The sequence below is a fragment of the Arachis ipaensis genome, chromosome B3, assembly GCF_059453495.1.
Source record: "Arachis ipaensis isolate K30076 ecotype BB chromosome B3, ASM5945349v1, whole genome shotgun sequence".
Classification (NCBI taxonomy): domain Eukaryota; kingdom Viridiplantae; phylum Streptophyta; class Magnoliopsida; order Fabales; family Fabaceae; genus Arachis; species Arachis ipaensis.
Window position 1 is genome coordinate 133,368,084 of NC_142438.1, and position 4,280 is coordinate 133,372,363.

Below are 4,280 nucleotides of genomic sequence, written 5' to 3' on the forward strand. Positions count from 1 at the left end.
CGGAAAAACAATCCACATATGCAACCTTTTTAGAACCTTTTTTGAAATTTTCTTTTTCTTTTTTAATTTGTTCTATTTGTCTTACTCTTTCAGCTAACTGGGAAAGATCTAAAGTATGTTGATTGACAAGTTTCTTCCTAACTCCAAATTCTAACCCATTAGTAGCCATTTTGACAACTTCAGTTTTCAGAATCGGAGTAAAATACTTATTTCTCATATTTCTAAATCACGCCAAATAAGTATCAATGGATTCTCCTTCTGCACGTTTGACAGAGAATAAATCCGTAAGACCAACTTTTAATTCTCCTCGAAAAAATTGATCATGAAAATTTCTTTCTAACTACGCCCAAGAATGAATAGAATTTGGTCTCAAGTTGGAGAACCATGTAAATACATTTTTTGTTAAAGAAGAAGGAAAGTATCTCATCTTGAGATATTCATTAGAAGCTGCTTCCCCAATTTTAACAGTATATCGAGTAATATGCTCTACTGTAGACTCATTTTCTTCTCCAGAAAATTTTGTAAGGGATTTTGGAATTTTCCAACCTCTTGGGAGCTCTGCTTGTTGGACACATTCAGGAAAAGCAGACACAAAATATGGCCTATTTAAGCAACCAACATTAAATCCCAAACGGTTTAAAACTTGTTCAACATTTCTTGCTAGATTATAATGTCCCCCTAAGTTGTTTTGCCTAAGTCTTTCTAACATATAATCAGCATTTTGACCATGTCTAGGCATATGGACATCATAATTAGGAATTGCTCCACCGTTTTGATTGACATTATCAAGTCTTAAACCCTGGTTATCATTTTCTTCTAAATTTACCACAGTAGCAATCCTATTAACTTGCCTATTTAATTGTTCAATTCTAGTGTTTGTGTTTTCTAAAAGAGAATTTAAAACTGTCACCATTTGATGAGTTAACATGTTTACTAGATCATGGTGACTTTCATCCATCTGTTGCCTAATACTTGCTAAAGATCCCACAGTTTGACTAGGTTGGTTACTAGGCATTGCTCTTGACATGTCAGGAAATACAGGTCTGGAATTTTCTACCCTAGTGACAGTGGATGTAGTAGAATTAGATGCACTATTATTTCCTGCATTAATAGCATGTAAAAAATTTTGTTGTGATATGTGTGAACCTGACACCCCAGAAACAGGTACATTTGACATGCCATATGGATTTTGATAAATAGGATTTTAAAAAGTTGAGTAGAGAGGCACAGGCAATCCTTGTGTCACCATGGGGGGACATACCCCGGTGGCAAGCCATATGGCGGCCACCCCACAGTATTTATGTGAGTTGCATTTAACCCTGTATGGGCATGGCCAACGCCATCATGCCTCACTGGCAGCAAGGTAGGCTCTGTGTTTGGAATCACAAGAGAATTTCCGGATTTATTTTCTCTAATCTCATCACTAGAAGTAGAAGAAGATGCTGCAGAAGTATTTGACATGTCAACTGACGCTGATTTCCTTGGCTCTGGACGCACGAACTTACCACTGCACAACCACATGCAAACTCAAAAACTCCTGGTTTTCCTTTTGACAATTACAATCTATTGACAAGGTCCCACCGGGCGTGCCAATTTGTTTTACTCAAATTTTTGTTAATATTAAAAGAAAATGTGGGTATCTCAATGTCGCAATTGTAACGTCAAATAAAATTAAAAGGAATAAAAGTAACGAATAAATATATAAATGCAAGGTGCCGGTGACAAAGTAAACTGCAAAAATTGAAACAAACAGAAAATAAAAAAGAAGATGAAAGAAGAAACATGAACGTAAAAAAAAAGAAGACGTAAAAGTAGAGGAATTTTATTAATAAAAACTGAAAGAAAGCAAAGTACAAGTGTTTGAGTTCAGAGGAATTACTTAAGATTCTCAATTTTACTCTGTGATGCCAAGAGGCTGAGAGCATTTTTGGGTTTCTAAGCGTTTTCCAAGAAGAACTGAACTGATTACAATGTTTCCTAAAGCTCTATTTATAAACTAGCCTAATATCAGCTGACAGTTACTCTTTGTACACCACTTGTAGAAATTTTGAATTGCACTCGTAACTGTTCCCGCAATTCTTGCTTGATGTTAATTTCAAAATTTAAATAAATAACCAACTGTCAAATTATCTAATTTAATTTTAAAATAGATATAAATATTATATATGAAGACATCACCATGTAACTAATTATTTCTTTTTATAATTTTCTTGTAAAAATTATATTTTGTCTAACCCAAATATAAATACAATTTTATTTCTCGTTTTAGTATTATTTTTAATATTTTTAATATCTCCGATGTAAAGCTCTTTTGTAAAGAAAATGTATTCTTGCAATTAGAAAAAAACTACAAAATAATATTAGTATAATAAGTGGTTACATTTGTTTTACAAATGGAAACAAAGTAGTTATTATGCCTAATTGAATTTGATCAAAAATCTATTTTCAAGAAATATTAAAAACTACATTAAAACTTGGGAAGCACAACAAAATAAAATATCAAGGAAAAAAAATTTCATCAAAATATTTTAAAAATATAATTTATTTAAAATATTATATATAATACATGAAAATATTAACCTTTTTTATTTTTTTTAATTTTTTTTTAGAAAAATAGAATAAAAATAATATAATTCTAAATACATGCCTATCACATTATATATTTACTTATATTAGTAAGACCTAAACTAATTAAACTTACGTAATTAAAAATATAAAAAATATAAATACAAAAAAATAAATATTTTTTATTTATTAAAATTAACATTTAAAGTTTCATATATATAATATTTAAAATTATATATTTATAATAAGATTATTTTTTATTTTTATTATTTTCAAGTATTTTTTTATTGTTTTAGTTAACTTTTTTATTCTCTAACTCGACCAAATTTATATATATGAAAAATTAGTGTAAATGTCATAATATTTTTAAAATACTTTTATTTTTTTGTATTTATATGTTTTATATTTTTAATTACGTAAGCTTGATTAGTTTAGGTCTTACTAATATAAGTAAATATGTAATATGATAGGCATGTTTTTAGAATTATATTATTTATTCTGTTTTTAAAAAAAATTTGAAAAAAATAAAAAGGTTAATATTTTCATGTATTATTGTTAGACAAAATATAATTTTTATAAGAAAATTATAAAAAGAAATAATTAGTTACTTGGTAATGTTTTTATATATAATATTTATATCTATTTTAAATTAAATTAGATCATTTGACAGTTGGTGATAAACCACTATTTTATGGTTTATCTTGTGCTTAATTGAGTGGATTTTATCAACTCTTTACCCACTTATTCATACTATTTGCATGGTTTTACGTTTTTCTTCCTGATTTTGTGCTATGATTGAAAACATGCTTCTTTGATCTTATATTTGCTTATTATTAATCCTCTCTTATTACCATTAGATGCCTTGATATGTGTGTTAAGTGTTTTCAGAGATTACAGGGCAGGAATGACTCAGAAGATGGAAAGGAAGCATACAAAAGTAGAAGGAATATAAGAAGTTGGAGAAACTGCTAAGCTGTCCAGCCTGACCTCTTCGCACTCAAACAGCTATAACTTTAGCTACAGAGATCCAAATGACGCGGTTCCAGTTGTGTTGGAAAGCTAATGTCTGGGGCTTCGATTTGATATATAATATGCCATAGTTTCTCTAACGCTAGGCGACGCGACCGCGTGCTCCATGCGGCCGCATCGCAGTGATGAAAATCAGCGTGTTTGAATTCGCTACCAGCGAATTCTAGGCTGTTTCTGATCGAGTTTGCGGCCCAGAAAACACATATTAGAGGCTATAAAGTGGGGGAATGCATCCATTCATGATCAAGCTTTTCATATTCACAATTTTATGAGTAGATGTAGTTTTTAGAGAGAGAGGCTCTCTCCTCTCTCTTAGGATTAGGATTTAGGATTTCTCTTAGTTTTAGGAGTGGCTCTCAATCCCAGGTTCTTTATTTTTATTTATTTTCCCAATTCAATTTATGAACATCTATGCCAGATTTAATTTCTTTTGTTAATACAATTTGAGGTATTTTCAGATTTAATTTTGCTTTGCTTTATTTATATTGATGCTTTTTAATTTAGATATTTTCTTCCTTTTGGCTTTGGTTAAGTAATTGGTAACGCTTGAGCTGTCAATAAAGCAGTGATTGAAATTGAGAGTTTCTCCAATAACTCTAGTCTTTCCACAGAAATTGACTAGGACCTGAGGATTAAGCTAATTAATCCACTTGATCTACCTTCATAGTTAGAGGTTAACAAAGTGA

General features: G+C 30.2%; 1 protein-coding gene across 1 annotated transcript; it reads right to left on the minus strand.

The window, feature by feature from the left end:
- Positions 1-340: 340 nt before the first annotated feature.
- Positions 341-1,177, minus strand: LOC107633726 (uncharacterized). The gene has a single exon (XM_016337326.1). It carries the CDS (start codon positions 1,175-1,177, stop codon positions 341-343), a length of 837 nt encoding a protein of 278 aa, XP_016192812.1.
- Between the last annotated feature and the right edge of the window lie 3,103 nt (positions 1,178-4,280).

Bases quoted from the DNA above. Each gene is read 5' to 3' on its own strand.
- LOC107633726 (XM_016337326.1), bottom strand. From the start codon at position 1,177: ATGTCAAATGTACCTGTTTCTGGGGTGTCAGGTTCACACATATCACAA.